This window comes from Pan paniscus, chromosome 18 (assembly GCF_029289425.2).
Source record: "Pan paniscus chromosome 18, NHGRI_mPanPan1-v2.0_pri, whole genome shotgun sequence".
In the NCBI taxonomy this organism is placed as follows: domain Eukaryota; kingdom Metazoa; phylum Chordata; class Mammalia; order Primates; family Hominidae; genus Pan; species Pan paniscus.
The window spans coordinates 21,052,444-21,074,692 of record NC_073267.2 but is presented as its reverse complement, the minus strand read 5'-3'; the positions used below and the strand labels follow the sequence as shown (position 1 = coordinate 21,074,692).

The 22,249-nt window shown below is 42.1% G+C and overlaps 1 protein-coding gene across 3 annotated transcripts in view; it reads right to left on the bottom strand.

Moving 5' to 3' along the window:
* IQCK (IQ motif containing K) overlaps window positions 1–22,249 on the bottom strand; it is a 141,319-nt gene that overhangs the window by 49,305 nt on the left and 69,765 nt on the right. For all 3 annotated transcript variants that reach the window (XM_034939943.3, XM_034939945.3, XM_014341691.4), the window contains one exon: window positions 21,021–21,105. In XM_034939943.3, coding sequence (XP_034795834.3) covers window positions 21,021–21,105 — 85 coding nt within the window. The remainder of the gene's footprint in view (window positions 1–21,020; window positions 21,106–22,249) is intronic.

The window sequence follows — 22,249 nt, the reverse complement described above, 5'->3', positions numbered from 1 at the left end:
TTATCGCCGCCCTGGTGTTTCTAATGTACAGTCAAGGTTGAGCGCCACTGCCCTCACGTGTGGACACTTCACTCCTCTGCCAGCTCTCAAAGTCGGATCCGTAGACTGGCAGCATCTGCATCACCTGAGAACTTGTTTGAAACACAAGTTCTCAGGCCCCACTCCACTCCTACTGACTCCAGTTTACTGGGGGTGGGGCCCATCGGCTGTGTGTTAACAGGCCCTCTGGATAATTATGATGCGGGCTAAAGTTGGAGAACCGCTGCACTGTGCCCCATTGAATCACATCTTCCTGGGTCCCTACCCCCTTGAAAACATTGTCGTGCTTCTCATTGAATGAGGGAGTCTATCGCCTCTCTCTTGAATCTAGGCAAGGCTCATGACTGGCTTTGACAGATAGACAGTAACTGAAGTGCTGTGTTGTGCAACTTGCAGAAGGCTTGAAGTTTTTGTTTTTGTCCCCTGGATTGTATCTGCTACAATTTAAGGAAGCTGATATGGTTTACTGGAGGATGAGAAGCCACATGGAGGAGAACTGCGGTGCCCCAGCCAGCAGCCAGCACCACCTGCCAGACATGTGAGGCCAGCTTGGACATTCCAGCCCAGCCAGGTCACCAGCTGAATGTAGCTACATGATCGAGTCTAGGTGAGACCAGTAGAGGAACTACCCAGCTAACCCACGTCATGAAAAACAATCAACTGCTGTGGTTTTAAGTCACTAAATATTAGAGTGGTTTGTTACTCAGCAGAAGGGACTAGATTGCAGCTGCGCAATTTACCCTTAAACTTTGCCCTGGAGGGAAACTGGTTAGCCCTTAAAAGAAAAGGATGTGGCTGGGTGTGGTGGCTTACGCCTGTAATCCCAGCACTGTGGGAGGCTGAGGCAGGTGGATCACCTGAGGTCAGGAGTTCGAGACCAGCCTGACCAACATGGTGAAACCCCATCTCTACTAAATACAGAAAATTAGCTGGCCGTGGTGGCGCATGCCTGTAATCCAGGCTACTTGGGAAGCTGAGGCAAGAGAATCACTTAAACCCAGGAGGCAGAGGTTGCAGAGAGCCAAGATTGCGCCATTGCACTCCAGCCTGGACAACAAGAGTGAAAACTCTGTCTAAAAAAAATGACCCTAGGAAAGTTGGAGATTTGGCTGGTGCTAACCCCAGGCAGGGTACTAGGTGGCTCACATGCAGGCCTGGCTTCATGGGCACTGCCCTGTGCAACTGTACAGGACTCATGCTTACAAGGGCCTCGCACTTATTTTATGCTCTGCTGACACTATCTAGAAATTCTTAATCACTTTGAACAAGGAGCCCCGCATTTTCATTTTCCTCTGGGCCCTGCAAATTAATATATAACCAGTCCTGCTAATATGCAGGTTTCTCATTTACTCCACACAACCACCCTAGGAACTAGAATTCCTTATTATTATCAGCCTCACGTACAGATAAGGAAAATGAGGCTCTGAGAAGTGAAATACTCATACAAGGTCACATGGCAAGAGAGGAAGGGTGGCACTCAGGCTTCTCAAATCCCTGAGCCCTGGAGCCAGTTCACTGCAGTGAACCCTGTGTGAACCATTGAGTGAAACCTGGAGTGTGGTTTATCAGTTTTCGTCACATACTGGGGGTACATTGTGACTGAGCAAATAAAAAGGGAGTTTTGCTGATAGCCTGGCAAGTTGGCAAGACATTTTCTGGGCATATTAAGGAAAATACACTTGTAGCTCTAACCCAGAGTATGTTTAAACAACTACAGGAGCAGGCAGGGGGAAGGGAAGGGCCTGACCTGAGAAGTCAGGCCCGAAGCAGCCCAAATCCACTATTTATAGTGCTGTGGCCTATTTTGGCCTGCCGGGTGGCCCTGAAAATTGCCCTGAGAACTGGGCCTAGAAACAGACCATGGAAACCAGGCGCCTTCATTCTGGGGTATGGCTGGAATCATGCTGGGCACAGACAAAAGTTTTCTTGATGAGCTCAAGGATGTTTTTTTAAAAAAAACAAAACAGGATTTTCTTTGACAGGGAATTAAAAAAAATACTCATTTAAGGAACATCATCAGGAAATGATCAGGAATATATTCTTAGGGAGAAAATGCATGGATCAGACCCAGCCAATACAGAGCTAATACTTATGAGCCCTTAACCATGTGCCAAGCACTGTGCAACCTGCACCATTTCATTTATGCCCTCACATATGACCCTGTGACAGCAGCAATATTATTATCCCCATTTTACAAGGAAACTGAGGCTTAGGAAAATTAAGTGATGTACTGAAGGTCACATTGTTGGCAAGCCAGGATTAAAACCCAGATCATGGCACCCTACTAGGCTGTCACCCATAGGGCTGCTTCTCAAACTTCAGCATGCAAAGACTCTCCTGGGAACCATGTAAAGATGCAGATTTTGATTCAGGAGGTCTGGATGGGGCCTGAGATTCTGCATGCCAACCAGATGCCAGTTGATGATGATAATAGCACTGGTTCTTGGACCATAATTTGAGTAGCAAGGATGCAAACAAATATTACAAGTTTTCCTGCTTCTACTTTTATCCTCTTACAATCTGTTCTCTCTGCAGCAGCCTGAGTTATTGTATTGGTCTCCATTGCTGCATAACAAACATCCCCCAGGCGTGGCAGGTTTAAGAAACAACACAATTTCTGAAGATTAGGAACATAGGAGCAGCTTAGCTGGGGCATTCTGGCTTAGGGTCGAGGCTGCAGTTAGGATGTCAGCTGGGCCTGCAATCATCTGAAGGCTTGACTGGGCTGGAGGATCCACTTCCACAATGGCTCCCTCCCATGGCTGTTGGCTAGAGGCCTCAGTTTCTTGCCATGTAGGTGCCCCCATAGGGATGATCAAGACCAGCTGGCATCCTCCAGAGGGAATGATCCCAGAGGGAGAGAACAAGTGAGCACAAGACTGCTGTGTCTTTAATAACCTAATCTTGGATGTGGCACACCATTATTTCTGCCATATTCTACTGCCACACATATTAACCCTGATACAACGTGGGAAGAGACTCCCCAGTAATGCGAATCCCAGGGGGTGGGGGTTATTGGGGAGTCACTGTGGATGCTGACTACAGTTTCCTGATGAAAACTCAGATCATGTCATTCTTCTGCCCATCATTTCTTATCAGTCAGAATAAAATCCAAAGTTCCAGCATCCAAATGAAAGCTCACCTTTGATTCTACAAGATCTGTCCCCTGACTGCTTCCTCATCTCCTCTCCCATTCACCTCTAGCTCACTGCTTTATTTTTTCTTTTTTGGGGGGGTGGGGGGGTGGGGAGTGGTTTGAGACAGGGTCTTGCTCTGTCACCCAGGCTGGAATGCAGTGGCATGATCTCAGCTCACTGCAAGCTCTGCCTCCCGGGCTCAAGCCACCCTCCTCCTCGGGTTCCCAAGTAGCTAGGACTACAGGTGTGTGCCACCACACTCAGCTATATTTTTTTTTTTGTATTTTTTGTAGTGAGTTCATTTCACCATGTTGCCCAGGCTAGTCTCAAACTCCTGTACTCAAGTGATTTGCCCGCCTCAGCCTCCCAAAGTGCTGAAATTACAGGTGTGTGCCACTGAGCCTGGCCTCACTTTTATTTTCTAATATATATATAATGTATTTTTTAGACAGAGAGTCTCGCTCTGTCACCCAGGCTGGAGTGTAGTGGTGCAATCATAGCTCACTGTAGCCTCAACCTCCTGGGCTCAAGCCATCCCCTCACTTTAGCCTCCATTAGCCTCTACCACCATGCCCAGCTCCAGCTCACTTCCACACTGACTCTCTTGCTGGTCCTCAATACATCCAGCACCCTCCTGCTCCTGCAGGCCTTTGCATGTGCTTTTCCTTCTGCCTAGAATGAACTTCATTCAGGTCTCAGATCAAATAACACCTTCTCAGAGAGGCCTTCCTTGACCAAATTCACCATCTAAAATAGTAGCCGAGATGTCTTTTCAGGCTTTTGCATTTCTGACTACCGGATGGCCTCACCCAGACCTGTGCTGTGACTCAACCAGTCCTGTGGCTCCCCACCCAGAAGTAGACTCAGCACATGAGGACTGCTTTCCACACCCCTATGAGTTCATCCCCAACCAATCAGCAGCACCCATTCCCTAGCCCCCCCACCCCACCAAACTATCTTTGAAAAACCTCTAGCCTCCGAGCCTTTGGGGATATTGATTTGAGTAATAACTCTGTCTCCCATGTGGCATGGCTGGCCTCGTGTCAATTAAACTCTTTCTTTACTGCAATGCCTGGTTTCTATGAATTGCTTTTGTTTGTACAGCACACAGGAAGAACCCATGGTGTGGTTATAAGATGTAAATGTATATTGTGAGCTGCTGAGTTTTGGAGTTTGGGGGTGATTTGTTACGCAGCATTATTGTGACAATAGCTAACTGACACACTCTTTGACATTATGTTACTATGCATTTATTTGTATCTGTTTATAGTCTCCTGAAAGAATGCAAGCTCCATGAGGGCAGGGACTTTGTCTCCTTCCCTGCAGGTTGCCTAGCATCCAGAACAATGCCTGCCTGCCACATTGTAAGCACTCAATAATTACTAGTGAGTGAATATTAGCAAATGAATCCATCTCATTGTAGCACCTGCTTGCTTAACTATGATGCTATATTGCCTTCAAATCAGACCCCAAATTGCAAAGGATCAAAAAATAATTGTCTTGCACAGGAGATCTAGGCAGCATACTATTTACCAGGAAAATGTGACTCATACACCAAGCTGTTGGCCATTGTCTCTGTGCCAGATGCCATCTCTCTTCACCTGGGCCATATCTGAAGTCAGCCAGAAACGACAACCAACCCCTGCCTGAGAACGGAAGTGCTCCTTTAAATGACACTGGCTCACCTGGTTGGCTGGCTGTCCCCGGAGGAAAGCCAGAGACAGGGCTAATGAGCTCACACAAAGGGAGGAAATGCACCCCCACCCCCCTTCCTGGAACAGCTGCAGCAGGAGACGCCCCTCTCTGGAAAGGAGGAAGAGGAAGCTGGGGAAAGCAGACCAACAATGTGGGGAAGCCACACACTCAAGAGAAAGCAGAAGGAAAAAAGAATCTGGCGCTTAAACAACGATTGTTGGAACTTTACAATGAAATATAATACAAATCAAGATCAACTCCTAAAGGTTTCTTTGGTCCTGCCATCTCAGGGCTCACCCTGGGTTGAAAGTATTGTGAATGAGAAATGTTTGGCTAAATGCCAGCCCATCAGCCACACTGGTATTGTGTTTTTCTTTAAATACAAATACTGGCCAGGTGCAGTGGCTCACACCTGTAATCCCAACACTTTGGGGGGCGGAGGGAGTGGATCGCTTGAGCTCAGGAGTTTCAGACCAGGCAACATGGCAAGACCCGTCTCTAAAAAAATACAAAAATCAGCTGGTGTAGTAGCTCACAGCTGTGGTCCCAGCTACTTGGGAGGCTGAACTGGGAGGGCTGTTTGAGCCTGGGAGGTGGAGGTTGCAGTAGGGTGAGATTGCACCACTGCACTCCAGCCTAGGTGACAAAGTGAGACCCTGTCTCAAAATACAACAACAACAAAAAAAACCACCACACACACACATACACACAACAAACCTTTTACCTCTGTTTAGGAAATAGAACCTCAAGTACTTTTTTATTTTTTTATTTTTTTGAGATGAAGTCTCCCTCTGTCACCCAGGCTGGAGTGCAGTGGTGTGATCTCAACTCACTGCAACCTTTGTCTCCCAGGTTCAAGTGATTCTCCTGCCTCAGCCTCCCAAGTACAGGCATCCACTACCATGCCCAGCTAATTTTTTTTTTGTATTTTTAGTAGAGACAGGGTTTCACCATATTGGCCAAGCTGGTCTGGAACTCCTGATCTCGTGATCCACCTGCCTCGGCTTCCCAAAGTGCTGGGATTACAGGCGTGAGCCGCCGCACCTGGCAAAGAACCTCCAGTACTTTCCAAATAGGAAAGTCACTGATATATAATCACCTCCATACTGACACCATTCATTTCTGCATCTACAGTTTACAGAACACTATCTCCTGTGTTGTTACATTTAGAGACTGGGCACGGTGGCCCACATTTGTCATCCCAGCACTTTGGGGGGCCAAGGTGAGAGAATCACTTAAGGCCAGGAGTTCGAGACTAGCTTGGGCAACATAGTGAGACCCCCATCTCTACAAAAAAAATTAGCTGTTTGTGGTGGTGTACAACTGTAGCCCTATCTACTTGGGAGGCTGAACTGGGAGAATCGTTTGAACTCATGAGTTCAAGTCCATAGTGAGCTATGATTGCACCACTGCACTTCAGCCTGGACAGCAAACTAAGACCTTGTCTCTGAAAATAAAAAATAAAACATTTTAATTCCATGATAACTTGGTGAGCTAGACTGGGCAGCTATTATTATTCTTCATCTAAAGAGAAAAAAAGTTGTGATTTATCATTCAGTGATTTCTCCTGAATCATAAAACTGGTAGGTAGCAAAGTCAATTCCAATACATCAGTGGGTCTCAATCCTGGCTGCATGTTAGAGTCACCTGGGAGCTATTAAACAATACCCATCTCTGGCTGGATGCTGTGGCTCACGCCTGCAATTCCAGCACCTCGGGAGGCTGAGGTGGGCATATCACTTGAGGGCAGGAGTTTGAGACCAGCTTGGCCAACATGGTGAGACCCTGTCTTTACTAAAAATGCAAAAATTAGCCGGGTGCAGTGGCGTGCGCCTGTAATCCCAGCTACTCCGGAGGCTGAGGCAGGAGAATTGCTTGAACCTGGGAGGTGGAGGTTGCACTGAGCTGAAATCATTCCACTGCACTCCAGCCTGGGTGACAGAGTGAGACTCTGTCTCAAAAAACAAACAAACAAACAAACAAAACAAAACAAAACAAAAAAGCCAACAATAGCAAACCTATCTCTTGTTCTCACTGTGACCAGTTGAACAAGAATCTCAGGGGAATAAGACCCCAGGTATCAGAAATTAAAAACAAAATCTGTCAGTGGATGGCTTTGATGAACAGTGAAGCTCGAGACCATCACAATCCATAGGTTCAAATAAACGAGTCTTACGTAAAAGTCGTATGTGTTTATTCCTCAGCAGAGTTAAGAACCCCTTCCTTCATGTTTCTCCTCTTGCTGGGTTCTACAGTGGAATACTGTTCAGCAATAAAAAGGAAGGGACTACGCACACACCCAAACACGTGGGAGAACAGCAAACGCATGGAGCCAAGTGAAGGAAGCCAGACTCGAAGGCTACATGATGTATGACTCCATTTATGTAACATGCTGGAAAAGGCAAAAGTATAGGAGCAGAAAACAAATCAGTGATTTCCAAGGTGAGATGGGAGCCTGCTTTGTGCCTTTGAAGAACTTAAAGGAGGGCATTAGTTGGCTTTTTAAAAAGAACCCCTATTCAGGAAAATAGAGCCAACAGCTGCAACAACAATAACAACAACAGCCAATATTTCTTGTGGATTTACTATGTCCTTGGCACTGTGCCATGTTCCTTATGTGGACTGAAGCATCTGATTCGATCTTCATAGGCAGGAATTATTACTCCCATTTTACAAACAGAAAACTGTGGCTCAGAAGTTACATAATCTGCCCATGGTTATTAAAACCCATTTATGCCTAGTGTTCCATTATTGGAACGCTAAGCATGTGGGAGTTATTTATATCCTACTGCTCAAAGTCGTCACCAAAGTCTGGTTGCAAAAATTCAAAAAATTGCAATCTCAGGCATAAATGGGTTAATAACCTGACACGTTGGGATTCAAACAGGTCTGTCTGCTGCTAGAGCCCACATTATTAACAAATTGCCACAGGGCATGTTTTACCTGGAAAAAAAAAAATAAGTCTTTCTCTTCAGCCACAACATTGAAGACAAGAAAGTTAAGGCCAGTAATGAGAACTTCAAGTGACCTTTCAGAAAAAATAAAACCTGTCATGCTTAATAGCCCAGCCAGCTGCCCGACTTGGAGAAAACTCTCTCCCTCTCAGTGCTGAGCCTTAAGTTGTAATTTCCGCTTTTTGTAGAAAAATATGGGAGGAACTACAAAACCTTTTATTTGTATTGTTTAAAGGTCCTTTCCATACGTGTTTGGTTTTTATCCTGAGCTGTTTTCATCATCTATTTTCTATCTAACTATGTAGGCCAGATCTTCTCTAAATAGAAAGGAGTGGTTTTTCAGGATAAAAAATAAAGTTAAATCAAATCAAAACACACCTGAACACCCACACTTTTAACTGAGTCTTCTGAATGCCCTGCCTTTTAGACTGTCCGCTGATTCAGTGCATATTCTCCAGTGAAGTATAACACGTGTAGCATGGAAGGCTTTCTCTGTGAGGCCAAACTGTTCTCCAAATGACTTGCGGTCTATGATTCCTTGTCAGTTAAGACTGTGAAGAGGCTGGGTGCAGTGGCTCATGTCTGGAATTGCAGCACATTGGGAGGCCAAGAAGGGAGGATCACTTGGGCCCAGGAGATCAAGACCAGCCTGGGCAACATGATGAAACCCCATCTCTACAAAAAATACAAAAATTAGCCAGGCATGGTGGAGTGTGCCTGTCATCCCAGCTACTCAGGAAGCTGAGGTGGGAGGATCACTTGAGCCCAGCAGGCGGAGGCTGCAGTGAGCTGTGACTGCGCCACTGCACTCCAGCCTGAGTGACAGAGACAGAGATCCTGTCTCATAAAAAAAAAAAAAAAAAAAAAAAAAAGAGAGAGAGAGAAAAAGACTGTGAAGACTTGTAATAGGAGGTCTATAGGCAAAAATCCTCAAACTTCTCTGCTAGTGAAAATATTATTTAACCATAAGCACTTATTGTGTACATAGACACACACACACACAGCCCAAACCCAAAACCAAAAACACTATTAGAAAGACTACGAAATACAAAACAAGATGATTTTGGAATTTCAGAATGAACAGAGTACACTAACAATCAGATTAAAATAAAACAAAGAACACTTTCCAAATACTAGTGTTTCAAATTTTTTTGCATATTTACACACACACACAAATACACACTCCTAAAAAGGCTCAGAAAAAATAGTCTAAGTATGTCAAATTTTAACTAAAGAAGAAAAGAGTAAAAAACATTATCATGGTGGAATATAGGTTTCTAAGTAAATAAAGTTTTTATTACTTTGTAAAAGCCATATATGTTCTTTGTAAATAATTTTAAAAATATAAAACAGAGAGAATAAAAACATCACTCCTTATCCTGCCACTGAACAATCACAATATTTTACATATGTCTTTGTAGCCTATTTTCTATATAAAGTTATTTTTTACATAATCATAAAATAACCTGCATGTGGCATTTTATTCATTTTTCACTTAGTAATACTATGGGCAATTTCCATCTTGTTACCATGACTGATGTTGATTATTTTTAGTGTTTAAATAATACTCTATGGAGTAAATTCCCAATATTTATTTTATAATTATTATTATTGAATATTAAATATTATTGAATATTCATGTTTAAGATGCTGCATAATTTCAGGAAGAAAATGCAAATTCTTCATCAAGACAGTAGTGCTTCTATATGGTATCACCAATACACGCTCCATTGACTCATCCAGCCTCCAGCTAGCAGAGGGGTTTTAAAAACCATAGGCTAGGAGCTGGGTAGGCCAGCGGAATTTAAAAATATGTAGCAAGTGGCTACTCAACTACTATTTCCCAAGCTTCTCCAAGCCTCAGATGTCTAACACATATGGTTTTGAATGGTATCCCCGAGTTGTGCAGTGCACAGCCCACACAACTGAACAAACTGGTCCTCCCTTCTCATACCCTCTAGCATGGTGTCCTCACAACTCCACCCTCCCGAGACATGCATCATGCTCCCAATCCCTTCCTTCCTCTCTCTACTTTCCCATCAAAACCTATGGCTAAAGTACACTTGCATACATTGCTGGTGTGCATATAGATTGGTCTAGGGGTTGAACTCCAGCCTCTCTAGAGGGTAATTTATCAATAATGATCTGAACTCTTGAGAAACGGTGCTTACTCTTTGAGCTATCAATTCCACTGCCAGCAATTAATCTGGAGAAAAATCGGACAGGTGTGCAGACATATGAACGAGGATGCTTTTGGGTTTTTGGTTTTCTGTTTTTGTTTTTTATTTTGCTCTGTTTTATTTGAGAGACAGGGTCTTTCTCTGTCACTCAGGCTGCAGTGCAATGGCATTATCATAGCTCACTGCAGTCTCGACCTCCCAGGGCTTAAGTGATCCTCCCACTCAGCATCCTGAGTAGCTGGGACTACAGGTGTGTGAATTTGAACAATAATGTTTTTCACTGAATATATAGGAGAGGAAACAAGAATGTCTAACCACCTATGATTAAGTTATGACTCAATGTATTCACTGGGTGTGTGTGTGTGTATATATACATTTATATATATATATATATTAAAATATAGGCCAGATGTGGTGGCTCATGCCTATAATCCCAGCACTTTGGGAGGCCAAGGCAGGCAGATCACCTGAGGTCAGGAGTTCGAGACCAGCCTGGCCAACATGGTGAAACCCTGTCTCTACTAAAACTACAAAAATTAGATGGGTGTGTTGGTGGGCGCCTGTAATCCCAGCTACTCAGAAGGCTGAGGCAGGAGAATCGCTTGAACCCAGAGGCGGAGGTTGCAGTGAGCCAAGATCACACCACTGCACTCCAGCCTGGGTGACAGAGCAAAACTCCATCTCAAAAATAAATTTAAAAAATAAAAAAATATATATATACCATAGAAGAATTAAAATTTGTGAGGTACATCTTTGTGTGGCAATAATGAAAGATATTCCCAGTATATATTAAGGAGAGAGAGTAGGCTTAAAAAAGTGTTTATAATTGCAATTTTGTAAAAAATGTTTTAGAAATTTCCATATGAATAGAAAAAATTCTAGAAGGATGAATAGTATATATTTTTAAAAAGCTTATATGCATTGCTTGGCACGGTGGCTCATGCCTATAATCTCTACACTTTGGGAGGCCAAGGTGAGAGGATCCCTTATATCCAGGAGTTTGAGACCAGCCTGGCCAACATAGTGAGATCCCTTCTCCAATTTTTTTTTTTTTTAATTAGCCAGGCATAGTGGCACATGCCTGTAGTCCCAGCTACTCAGGAAGCTGGGGTGGGAGGATTGCTTGAGCCCAGGAGATTGAGGCTACAGTGAGCCATGTTCACGCCACTGCACTCCAGCCTGGGTGACAAAGTGAGACACTGTCTGTCCAAAAAAAAGACCCCAAAACTTATATGCATTATCTATTTTTTCCACAAGTGATATGCATTACTTGCACAATTAAAAAATATATATACGTTTTAGACAAATTTGCTTGTTGGGGTAGGCTCTCCTCTCCAGCCATGGCCAATCCTCAAGCTGACATAGGACAGTCTTTTCCTGGGACAAATTGAAATGGCTGCTCTGTACCATTGGGTCCAGATTTTCATTTTGTGCCAATATCCTCCTTTGTGTGCCAGTAATAAAAAGTCTGCATATTTTCATACTGAAAATTTTATTGTCAGGACTCTAGGCTGTAAGTGACCGAAATATTTTTTTTTTTTTTTGTGATGGACTCTGGCTTTGTCACCAGGCTGGAGTGCAATGGCACGATCTCGGCTCACTGAAACTTCTTCCTCCTGGATTCAAGCGATTCTCCTGCCTCAGCCTCCCAAGTAGCTGGGATTACAGGCACCCGCCACCATGCCCAGCTAATTTTTGTATTTTTAGTAGAGACAGGGTTTCACCATGTTGGCCAGGCTGGTCTCCAACTCCTGACCTCAAGTGATCCACCCGCCTCAGCCTCCCAAAGTGTTGGGATTACAGGCGTGTGCCACTGTGCCCGCCCTGAAGTCCATCTTTAAGGGGATTCATTGGTATAGCGAATGCAGGCCCTCAAACGACAACTTCAGGACCCAGCCCCTTTCTCTGCCTCTTACCCCTGCTTGCCTCTGTGGTCATTTTTCCAACAGGCTCTTCACACTGTGCTAAGATGGTGCTGACAGTCTGGCCTCACGGTAACCCCAGTGCAAAGAGGGCTGCTCTGTCCCAGCCACTCCACTGAGGATCCCAGAATGGAGTCTCACTAGGTCTGACTGGGCTGATTTCCGTCTGCTGCCCATCATGAACTAAGTCCTATAGCCAGAAGGATGGAATACGTGTCCAGGCTGCCACAGCCCCTCCACATCTAGGGTGAGATCTGTCCCACCCTCAACCTTGTACTCTGCTGATACCAAGCTGTTTCTCCTTGGGGGTTCCCTCATTTACCCTAGTTCGCCCAATGCACAGATTCTTATTGTTCTCTGCAAGTGGAGATCAGAAATCTCCGTTATTTTATTTTATTGGTTTTTTTTTTTTTTTTTTTTTTTTTTGCAAGGCCTCAAAGGGGCTGCTGCAGCAACCTGGCACTGTATTGTTCATCAAATAACGGGTAATGATTGATGGACTTTGTAATTCTCAGTTGTCACAATGCCTGGAAGGGGAGCTGATGTTGGGACGAGGGGAGGATTGCTAATGCATGCCACCCTGGGTGACTCTGCTGAGTTAGAATAAAACAAAACAAATGAGTAGAAGGCATAAAACACCACGGGCGCTTATTTAGACGGAATAAATATTCAGTGGATTGATCTGGTCTCTACTTCTAAAATCATTAAAGAAATATCAATCATGATGGCCCATAAGAACCTTATATTTGAACTTCACAAGAAAGCAAGGTTTTTTTTCTTACCAATTGTATCCAAGATTTCATAAACCACAGAACACCAGTGATGCAAAAGTGCGTGACTTATCACCAATCACACTTGGAAAAGGAGAGTTTTCAGAAGAGGACCAGAATTCATTCACAACATTAAAAACTAACACTCAGTTTTTGCACATTGAAACAATCTGACTTTTCTTTCTTTCTTTCTTTGAGACAGAGTCTCGCTTTTGTCCCCCAGGCTAGAGTGCAATGGCACGATCTCGGCTCACTGCAACCTCCACCTTCCAGGTTCAAGCGATTCTCCTGCCTCAGCCTCCCGATAGCTGGGATTACAGGTGCCCGCTACCACGCCCAGCTAATTTTTGTATTTTTAGTAGAGATGGGGTTTCACCATATTGGTCAGGTTGATCTCAATGGTCGCAAACTCCTGACCTCAAGTGATCTACCGCCTTGACCACCCAAACAATCTGACTTTTCAACCACTAGACTCGAATTCTGAATGAAGAAACAGGCCGGGTGCAGTGACTCACACCTGTAATCCCAGCACTTTGGGAGGCTGAGAAGGGCGGATCACTTCAGGCCAGGAGTTTGAGACCAGCTTGGCCAACATGGTGAGACACTGTCTCTACTAAAACTACAAAAATTAGCCAGGTGTGGTGGTATGCACCTGTAATCCCAGCTACTCAGGAGGCTGAGGCAGGAGAATAGCTTGAACCCGGGAGGCAGAGGTTGCAGTGAGCTGAGATCACGCCACTGCACTCCAGCCTGTAAGACAGAGCAAAACCCTGTCTAAATAAATAAATAAATAAATGAACGAAGAGAATGTCCACTTCTACAGAAGTGCTTAATGTGTAGTCATAAATATCCAGGACCTATTTAGAATGCTAATTCCAAAATCACAGCTACCAAGAATGGTTCACTACAAATAGCCTTTCAGATCACATGACGTCTCTGTTACTGCGGTTGGTTAAAATATATTAATATTTTTATGAGACGTCTGGCTAGCTTTGTGTTAGATGGGTGAAGATGTCAGATTTCTGGATTTTAAAACTTCATGGCATGAAGATTATTCAGCCTTCAAAAGGAAGAATATTCTGACACATGCTACAACATGGATGTAACAACCTTGAGGACATTAGGCTCCATAAAATAGGCCAGTCCCAAAAAGACAAACACTATATGACCTCCTTTATATAACATACTTAGAGTCGTCAAATTCATAGACAGAGAATACAATGGTGATTGCCAGGGGCTAGGAGGAGGGAGAATGAGAAGTTATTATTGAATGGGTACATAGTTTCAGTTGAGAAAGAGGAAAAAGGATATGGATGGTGGTCATGGTTGCATTATGTTGTGAATGTACTTAATGCCACTGAAATGTACACCTAAAAATTAAGACGGTAAATTCTGTTAGGTACATTTTGCTATACACACACACACACCAAAAAAAAAAAAACAAAAAACTTGTAGAAAGACTCTATTTTTCCTTCAGGGCATTTGAGAGAATATAAGTAAAAGTTTTTGTTGCTGGCAAATCTAGTAAAACCTACATGGCAGTGGGTAAGGACAGAGTAAGGAAGCTTCGAGATTCATTTCGTGAATTCCCGAAAGTCCCTTCTGCTAGTCATAGGACGTTTACTTTTTACTGCCAAAACCAGGTCAAAAATCAAGAACTTGTATCGAAAGAACACATGGTCAAAAGGAATAAAAGGATGACTTGCTTTATATTTTTCCCCATAATATTTGTTCATTTTCTCTTATATAATTCACATGACACAAAATTCACCCATTTAAAGTTTACCATTCAGTGGTTTTCTTATATTCACAAACCTGTTCAACCGTCACCACTCTCTAAGTCCAGAACATTTTATCACTCCAAAAAGAAGCCCTGTAGCCATTTGAAGTCACTGATTCTCCCCTTTCTCCAGCCCCTGACAACCACTAATCTAGTTTCATCTATAGATTTCTCTATTCTGGATATTTCATTTAAGCGGAATCATTTACATGTAAAAATGCGAACTTTTCTCTCTACCTCCTTTTACTTAGCATAACATGTTTTTCTGTTTTTTTTTTTTTTTTTTTGAGTCGGAGTCATGCTCTGTTGCCCAGGCTGGAGTGCAATGGCGCGATCTCGGCTCTCTGCAACCTCCGCCTCCTGGGTTTAAGCAATTCTCCTGCCTCAGCCTCCTGAGTAGCTGGGATTACAGGCGCCCACCACCATGCCCGGCTAATTTTTGCATTTTTTTAGTAGTGATGGGGTTTCACCATGTTGGCCAGGCTGGTCTTGAACTCCTGACCTCAGGTGATCCACCCATGTCGGCCTACCAAAGTCCTGGGATTACAGGCATGAGCCACTGTGCCCGGCCTCGTTTTACTTAGCATAATGTTTTAAGGATTCACCCGTTTTTTAGCATGTAACAGTATTTTCTTTTCATATATGAACGTACCACATTTTTTTTTTCTCCTTTCATCAGTTGATGGGCATTTGAGCTGTTTCCATTTTTTGGCTACTATGAATAATGCTTCTATGAACATTCATGCACAAGTGTTTGTGTGGACAGATGTTTTTTAGTTATCTTAAATATATACCTAAGAGTGAAGCTGCTGGATATAAAGTGGATACTCTATGTTTAACTCTTTAAGGAACTGCCAAACTCTTTTCCAAAGTGGCTGCACCATTTTACATTCTCATCAGCAGTGTATGGAGGTTCCAAGTTCTCTATATTTTCACCAACACCTGTTATTGTGTTACTGTCTTTTTGATTATAGCCATGCTAGTGGATATGAAGTGATATCTCATTGTGGTTTTGATTGTATTTCCTTATGACTAGTGATGTTGAGCATCTTTTCATGTTTATTGGCCATTTGTATATATTCTTTGGAGAGATGTCTACTCAAATCCTTCGCCAATTTTCTAACTGGATCATTTGTACTTTTACTGTTGGGTTGTGAGAGTTCTTTATATATTATAAATACGGGACCTTTATCGAATGCCTGAACTTGCAAATATTTTTTCCCGTTCTGTAGGTTCTTGTTTCACTCACTTCATGATGTTCTTTGAAGCACAAAATGTGTTTTTAATTTGATGAAGTCCAAGTTATCTATTTTATTCCTTTTGTTGCTTTTGCTTTTTGTTATATAAACTATTGCTTAATATAAGGTCATGAAAATTTACATCCATGCTTTCTTTTAATATTTTTATAGTTTTCACACTTTCATTTAGATATTTAATTAATTTTGAGTTAATTTTTTGTATAAGATATGAAGTAAGGGTCTAACTTCATTCTTCCGCATGTGAATATCCAGTTGTTCCAGCATCATTTGTTCAAAGGACTATTCTTTCCCCCATTAAATGGTCTTGGCACCCTTGTTGGAAGTCAGTTGACCATAAATGTAAGAGTTTGTTTCTGGACTCTCAATTCTATTCCATTTATATACACATTTATCCTTATGTTAGTACTACTCAGTTTTGATTATTGCACTTTGCAGTAAATTCTGAAATAGGGAAAGGTGAGTCCTCCAACTTGGTTCTTCTTTTTCAAGATTGTTTTGGCTGTTTTGGGTCCCTTTGCATCTTCATACGAATTTTAGGACTGGCTTGTTAATTTCACAAAAACAAAAAAACAAAAAAAACCCAACTGAGATTTCGATAGGCATTGTGTTGAATCTGTAGATCAATGTGGGGAGTACTGTTATCTTAACAATATCAAGTCTTCCAGTCAATGAACACAGGATGTCTTTCCATTTGATTAGGTTTTCTTTAATATCTTTCAATGTTTTGTAGTTTTCAGCATGCAAGCCTTGCACTTCTGTTAAATTTATTCCTAATATTTTATTCTTTTAGATGCCATTGCAAATGGAATTATTTTCTTAATTTCATTTTCAGATTGTTCATTGCTAAGTGTATAGAAATTCAGTTGATTTTGTATACTGATCTTGTATCCTGCAACCTTGTTTATTAGTTCTAACAGGTTGTTTTTAGTGAATCTTTACAATTTTCTCTATATAAGATCATGTCACCTATGACTGGAAATATATTTACTTTTTTGTTTCCAATCCAAATGCTTTTCTTCTTTTTCTTGCCTACTCTTCCTGGCTAGAACTACCAGTACTATGTTAAAGTGAAGCGGCAAGAGAGGACATCCCCCTCTTGTTCCTAATCTTGGAGGGAAATATCCAGTCTTTCACCATTAAATGTGATGTTATCTTTGTGGTTTTCATAACTTTATCAGGTTGAGGAAATCCCCTTCTATTCCCAGTTTGTTAAGTGTTTTTGTCATGAAAACATTTTTAACAAATGCATTTTCTATATCCATTGAGATGATCTCTGGTTTAAGTTCATTTTTAATTAAACAAAATCATACTACATTCTCTTTGTAAAAAAATGTGTTCAGTGTGGCCGGGTGCAGTGGCTCACGCCTGTAATCCCAGCACTTTGGGAAGCCGAGGCAGGTGGATCACCTGAGGTCGGGAGTTCGAGACCAGCTTGGCCAACATGGTGGAACCCCCCCGTCTCTACTAAAAATACAAAAATTAGCTGGGTGTGGTGGCAGGCGCCTGTAATCCCACCTACTCGGTAGGCTGAGGCAGGAGAATCACTTGAACCCAGGAGGTGGAGGTTGCAGTGAGCTGAGATCACGCCACCGCACTCCAGCATGGGCAACAAGAGCAAAACTCCGTCTCAAAAAAAAAAAAAAAAAAAAGGTGTTCAGTATACATAAGGCTAGAGTCTTCCTAGTTCTTTCCCAACTGCCCCAAGGTACTCACTGTTGTCAGATTGCTGTTTCCTTTTAGCTAATTCCCTATCCGTGTGTGTGTGCATGTATTCAAAATATACAATATGCTTTAACAAAAAATGGCATAATAGTATTAAATTAAATTCGGCCTAAACCTGCCTCCATGGATCATAAACTGCAATCTACGAGAGTACATTTTTGTAACAAGTAGCTGAGTCTCAGCCAATCACAGTAGACAAGCTTCAGTCAATTGCAGGCTGCCAACTGATGAGACCACGTCCATATTAGGCAATGCCAAGCTGTAACCAATCAAGCTGTTTCTGGATGTCATTTCCACTTTCTGTCTATAAATAAGGCCTGCCTAGGTTGCTGGGTAGAGCTCTCTGAACCTCTCTCCTGGTTCTGAGTGCTGCCTAATTCATGAATTGTTCTTTGCTCAAATAACTTCTGTTAATTTTGTCTAAAGTTTTTCTTTTGACAACGTATCTATGCTGTTTCCTCTCCCCAGAATACCCTCTTGGTCCCAGCTGACATACCAGTGCCCACCTCCTCTTTAAAACTCAGGAAGTCCCTCTTTTCTGTGGTGCCTTCTAAGGTCATCCACACATCAGGCATCTTTTCCTTCTAGTGATGGCTCAAAATTGTTCCCCCTTTTGTAGCCCCCTCTGGTTATGATTTTAGCAGGGGAGGTGTTTAGATTTGAACAGCCTGAACTTTCATACAGTATACACTGATACCCCCCTAAACATCTTTTTAGCTATAAACACATTTATAGCTATTGTGTGATGATGGTGCTATAGCCACAGTTAAATTTCGAGCCACTTTGACATCTGTTTATATGGCAGCGTTTGTTGGTATGATAAGTAGAATTCAGCTGTCTTACAGTCTGCTTTATGCTGTATTCATATCACTAAGAACAAATCCCAAAGCTCCTTGTGTGTGGAAGGATGAGGGTGGGTGGAATCTTACCATGGGAGAATCAAGGACAAACAGTTCCCCTTTTACTGTTACATACTGGTTACATACTGGGCTTCTGGGTATGATTTCGTTTGAAATAAACAGCACACACCTGTTTCAAGGACGGGCTTGAAAATGACTATTTTATTGCACTTTGCTCTTACCTTTTCTTTATTGAGACAGAGTCTCACTCTGTCACCAAGGCTGGAATGCAGTGGCACAATCTCAGCTGACTGCAACCTCCACCTCCTGGGTTCAAGCGATTCTCATGCCTCAGCCTCCTAAGTAGCTGGGATTACAGGCATATGCCACCATGCCCAGCTAGTTTTTGTATTTTTAGTAGAGATAGGGTTTTACCATGCTGGCCAGGCTGGTTTCAAACTCCTGACCTCAAGAGATCGGCCTGCCTTGGCCTCCCAAAGTGCTGGGATTACAGGTGTGAGCCACCACTCACAGTCTGCTCTTAACATTTCATAAAAATAGAAAAGTAAAATTGCTGATTCTAGTTTAACAAGTATAAGTCTCACAAATCAAAGATGGAATTCAAGTAGTATCTGAACGCCAGGAATATTTTGCTTTGGTTAGACATCCCTGGATGTAAGCTAACCTTCTGGTGTTCAATGAAGAAAAAAGACCACATTTATAAAATATGTATGAAATACTGAAAACCTACATTATAAAAAACTATGTCTAAATCATGGGGAATAATAGGGGTTTCTGTAACAGGGTGGTTTTTTTGTTGTTGTTTGTTTGTTTGTTTTAACTCTTTGGGCATAGACTGCTCCTTTAATGTACAAATATGTTACTTAACTTTCACACTTCCCTTTAGCCCATGGTTTCTGGAATGTACCATGTACAAAAGGAATGGAATAACTGGACAATATTGACTCATACAGTAAGCTCTTGTGTTCAGGGACAGTTCCACTAATGGGCATGTAGCAAATATTTGTTGATTAATTGTAGCTTGTTAGGATTAATCCAACTTCTTAACTGATAGCTTTTTGCTGGTGTGTTTATCAGAGTCTCTTTTTCCTACATCAGCTGTGTATGGAGTATGAAGAGCTTTGGCCTCTATGGAAATCCACTGGGACCTTTCCCTCTGGCAGTGTTTGCCACTGCTGATGTTAAATGTAAGCTCATTCCATGATATCTGATGCTCAGATTTGGGGAAAGTCATCTTGCTACCTAGAATGGGAGCTTCATGGAAGCTTGTTAACATTGATACACTAATTGCCAAATAATTGGAGAGGTTGTATACTTTTTGGAATGAGATACACATGCTACTCTCATATGTATTTGGTGAGAACTTCTTCCACAAGACAATATTATCAGGAGTTTTTTTTTTTTTTTGAGACAGGGTCTTGCTTTGTCACCCAGTTGTCACCCACGTTGGAGTACAGTGGCACAATCATATCTCACTGCAGCCTTGACCTCTTTGGCTCAAGTGATCCTCCTGCCTCAGCCTCCCAATTGGCTGGGACTACAGATGCCCACCACTGCACCTGGCCCATTTTTGTATTTTTTTGTAGAGACAGGGTCTCACTATGTTGCCCAGGCTGGTCTCTAACTCCTGCCTCAAGAGATCCTCCTACCTTGTCCCTCCAAAGTGCTGGGATTACAGGCATGAGTCATCTTGCCCAGCCAGGATCAGGAGCTTTAAAAAAAGCTTACCTTTTCATCTAGAAATTCCACTTCTAGGATTCTCCTATACAAATGAGCAGACGAATGCGCAAAAATGACTGCACAAAGGTGTCTACTGCAGCATTTATTACAACAATAAAAAATACTGTAAATAACCTCAAAGTCTCAAATACAAAAATGGTTAAAAAAGACAAGTTATAAAGGCAGAGGCTATTTTCTATGTTAAGTATTTATATGTCACTATGTGAATTCCGATTTTTAAAGTTTGTAGTTTTATACCAAAATGTTAACAATAATTATCTTTTGGTGACGGAGTTATCAGTGACTCAAAAATTTTTATTTATTTTATTCGACTTACCTGAATTTTCTAGTTTTTTTTTCTAAAATGACAATGTAGTTTTTTCTTTGTATATATCAATACAGGCCAGTCAACCCAACTTTAAAAGGTTAAGACAGTACTTTTAATAACTACAAAATAAGTTTTGGTAAAAAGTCTTTGTGTTTTTTTTTTTTTTTTTTTTTTTGGAGACAGGGTATCTCTCTGTCTCCCAGGCTGGAGTGCAGTGGCACAATCCCCACTTACTGCAACCTCTGCGTCCTGGGCTCAAGCCATCCTCCCACCTCCGCCTCCCAACAGCAGCTAGACTACAGATGTGCGCCACATGGGCTAAGTTTTGTATTTTTTTTTCTTTTTCTTTTTTTTTTGGCAGATACGAGGTTTCGTCATGTTGCCCAGGCTGGTCTTGAACTCCTGAGCTCAAGTGATCCTCCCACCTTGGCCCCTGCAAAGTTCTGGGATTACAGCCATGAGCTACTATGCCCAGCCAGTTTCAGTAAAAATTCTAAATCACTCTTTAAGACCCATTTTACAGAGAATCCTATTTCTGAGGTCTGGATGTTAGCTATAATATCCTGTTCCTAACTCATCTAAGGTTTACCCTGGACCCTCCACCTCACAAAAGTTCCCCATTAAATCAAATACCACAGTCGCATATGATTCTTACCACACAGGCTCTCCAGAAGGATTGAATGTAGAGGGCTGCTTCCTCTTCTGTCAGCAGGAGCGAGAGTGGGATTGGCGGCCGTGGGCTGAAAAGCAATAAAATGGTTATATGCCCATGAGAATCCAGTCCTTCAGCCTTGGCATTGCCTTTGACAACATAATGACCTCTCTGATTAAGTGCTTCATCCATCCCCTTTCTTAGCAGGCAACAGTGTCATTTTAGATAGAAAAGTGTATGCTTGAGTTAGCATTTATTATTTTAAAATCTGGGAAGGATTTTTTTAAAAAAACAGCATAATCTTAAATCATTGTTAGCCTATTCTTCTTTTGAAGGACTCAGGCTGCTATTCTTGCATTTTAGTCCTGAAGGTGCAACATACATATTACTGACATGAGACTATTTGGATACAATGCAAGAGACAGAGGAGCAGCCGCCTTTATGTACTGCAGTATGACTGAGACATAATAAAGAGCTCTTTCTCCAACTTTCCATTGAAATTAAGGACTGCAGTTCCTCTCTTTCCTGAAAGGAATACTGGAATTTATCTCTGATTAGTATGCATTCCAGGTTAATGTGGTTTAAATTCAAGCACATTTTTAAGTTCTGCTGTTGTTACAGAAACATCAAGGGTTTGGTGTAGGTCTTGCTGCTCACCACACAGAATGCCAATTACTGAACTGATGAGTATTACCAGGGAAGAAGGCTCTAATCTTAATCGAGTGCTGCAGCCAGGAGGAGATGGGATCAGTCTCAAATCCACCTCCCAGACAGACAAAAACTAGGGGTTTATACAGCAGGGAAGAAATGTGACAATGTGTAAGAAAACAAGAACTAGGGAGGAGCAAGGAAGCAATCATGATGAATGAGGGCTCTGGCATCTCATTGTCTAGATGTGGTGATCTGATGAGTTTCAGTTCTTTGATCCTTTTTTTTCCTAAGAGGCCTGGGGGTCCTTCCCTGAGGAAGGAACTCAGATAAATTAAGTTTTAAGCTTTAAGACCAGAAAAGTCAATTTCTATGTTGATCTGAAAACAACAACAACAACAAAAACTATGGGACGATTGGGTTGGTTTCACTGCTGCTTCTTTTTTTTTTTTTTTAAAGATGAATCTGCTGTGGATTATTGTTTCTGCTTAGAAAAAAATACTTAAACAGTAATTCTTAGTAAGAAATAAAATATCTCAAGTGCTGGATCAGTTGATAGTGTCTGCTCTTGTGGGATTTTTCAT